This window comes from Protobothrops mucrosquamatus, unplaced genomic scaffold (assembly GCF_001527695.2).
Source record: "Protobothrops mucrosquamatus isolate PMUCROS unplaced genomic scaffold, P.Mucros_1.0 scaffold_46, whole genome shotgun sequence".
NCBI classification, from domain to species: Eukaryota; Metazoa; Chordata; class Lepidosauria; order Squamata; family Viperidae; genus Protobothrops; species Protobothrops mucrosquamatus.
The window spans coordinates 28962-31606 of NW_015386122.1; the positions used below are offsets into that span (position 1 = coordinate 28962).

Here is a 2645-nt window from a genome sequence, read left to right on the forward strand (position 1 = left end):
ATGGCTATTTCAGCTGGCAGGACTGGCCTAAGGGGTATTTTTAAATTTGGTTTTTAAATAACTTTTAAAAAAGAAAAAGCCTATATTAATATTTCATTTTAACCATATTTTAAATTTTGTATATTGTATTAGCTATTTTGTTTTAAACTGGCTGTAAGCCGCCCTGAGTCCACCAGGAGAAGGGCGGGGTATAAATGTGGTTAAAGTTAAAGTTTAAAAAAAATCAAGTTTATTCCTATTTATAATTGTAAAAAAAAAAAAAAAGATTGGGCACTCTGGGAAATAGAACTCATGTGAATTTCCCCCCCCAAACATTGTCTCACCTTCCCTTAGATTTAACTGACCTTTTTTGAAAATCCCTCTCTGAGGTGGGATGAGATAATGATGATCTTGGTTGGGAAACTGCATCAGAGTTTTAAAAGGGTTTTTTGTAAGCTTCATATACCTTGATTTAGGATTCTTAGGAGAATATAAATTTCTATATGATACCATGAGCTGTTTTGGCTGTACCTCCATTAACCCTTTTCTGGAACTACCTTCCTACTTTTTTTAAGCCCTTGCTAGCTTAAGAGATTTAGCTCCTTTGTTGGCTTTTAAAAAGGCCCTACCATGTATCTTTTAAATAAACAATGCTTAATTGTTGATTGTGTTTGCTTCTAACTGTTCTTAGTACTTTTAATTGTGATAGAGTGTTTTATTGTAAATCACCAAGAGATATTAATTATTATCAATAGTGTTTCATAAGTACTAAAATTGGAAGTATTTCATGATAAAATAATTCAGTGTTAAGTATTACAGTTCCTACCAAAATAATTGCCTCAAAATCTTCATGGCTTTGATTTTGTCCATTTAAATGCATAAGATAAAGCAAATATCCAGATAAAGTGGTTACTGAAACAGAAGATGGGTGTGCTGTGTTATGCAGCCTGGAAGTTATATTAATTGCTTTTCTAAAAATATAGTTAGAATCCCAATCAATGGGATTTCCTTTGTATTAAATATCTGATTGTTTCTTTTTCCAATTTAAAAATTTGCTAAAACTGTTTCTTTGTTAAGCAGGAATGAGTTAGTATAAAGATTTTCTGAAATTGGAATGACAGTGAAAGAGAAGAAATCTGTGCACTGAAAATTTGGTCAACATGTAATTCAAGACAAATGTTTGCTTTAATTACTAGACTCAACTCATTTAATTTGCTTTATTCTTTGTTTATTCTGATCCAAGGCCTCCAGGAAATAATACTTTTTATATATAATGGAACCTGGAGATTATTGGACCAACTGCACAGGGCTGATTTGCCCTAGAATAATATTGGGAGGTCGGGAAGCTCAAACATGGAGATGAGATCATTCCAGAAAGCAATCTGAAATGAGATCTAATTAGGGCATTTTAATCTCCACTGCCATTTTACACGTCTTTTGTCTTCCCAAATGGAAGCAGTTGAGATCTCTCCAGCCTAGTAAACATGTCTTCCATAAGTGACTCACAGTTACCACTTACAAAACCAGTAGGAATACCTCACACGAAGGTAGCCAAAGGTTATCTAGGATGCTTGACAAAAAAGACCAAGAACATACTTACTGAACCATAATTCGGGGAATTAACACAAACCTGAGTTCACATAGTAGACTCCAACATAAACTAATCCTACAAGTTGGGTTCTTCCAACATGCTAGACTAAAATATGATTGACTAGATTGCAGTTCAAGTTATTGTGCAAATGTAACCTATCAGCAATCGTTCATCACACTGCCGGCAAATTTCAAAATCACTTGTTCATTTGTAATCTAAGTGTAGACAAATTGGGAAATTATTTCTTACGATTTTTTTATCTATAGCAATAGTCCTTATAGGGGTCCTCTTATTCAGATTGTTCAAAAATTCTTGCTGAAAAAATAATAAACCTAATCAGTTTTTCCAGTGGAAGTATTGCTTTACAACCTACATAGATTTTCTCTGAGATCAATTCTTTTAATATGATTTATTACTATGCTTTTCTAATGTTTGGCTGCTAGTTATTTTATTGTCCGTTTGTTTTTGTTTTTTTTAGTTTATTTTGGAGGAAATAGATATAACTCTACCAAATCATTCAGTTTGGCTTGAAAAATACAAGTATGAAATACCTGTCTTTCATCTGAATGGGAAATTCTTAATGAAGCATCGGGTAGATATACAAAAACTAGAAAATCAACTCTTGAATTTGGAATTACAAGATGAAAGAAACAAATGAAGAAGAAAATGAAGATATTTAACTGCAAACCATAAGGATTGCATTGATCATTTTTGTATTGCCTTCTCTACAAATAAAACCATACCCTGCAGATTTTATAATCAACTATCAAAGTTGTGTTTGATAACATGTTTATTTCATATTGACTATGTTCTTCACTGACAGTAAACACAACGCTCATTTTAAGAATTTTTTTTCAGTTGTCATACATCACACATACACTTTAGACTTTATGCTACTACTATACAATAGAATATAATTGTATTAATAAAATTGAAGCAGCATAAAGCTTGGTCCTAAAATAATTGAAACAATATGAAACCAAGTAAGCTTATTGTCAATTTCACCTTTATTATTATATTTGTTCTTAAACATTTTATAACTTTCTTTGGGTATCAGTTTGCATAGCTAACAATA

General features: G+C 31.7%; 1 protein-coding gene across 1 annotated transcript in view; it reads left to right on the plus strand.

Moving 5' to 3' along the window:
• CUNH5orf63 (chromosome unknown C5orf63 homolog) overlaps window positions 1-2338 on the plus strand; it is a 27951-nt gene extending 25613 nt beyond the window's left edge. The window contains exon 4 of the mRNA XM_015811118.1: window positions 2049-2338. Coding sequence (XP_015666604.1) covers window positions 2049-2228 — 180 coding nt within the window. The 3' untranslated portion in view covers window positions 2229-2338. The remainder of the gene's footprint in view (window positions 1-2048) is intronic.
• The last annotated feature ends 307 nt before the right edge of the window (window positions 2339-2645 follow it).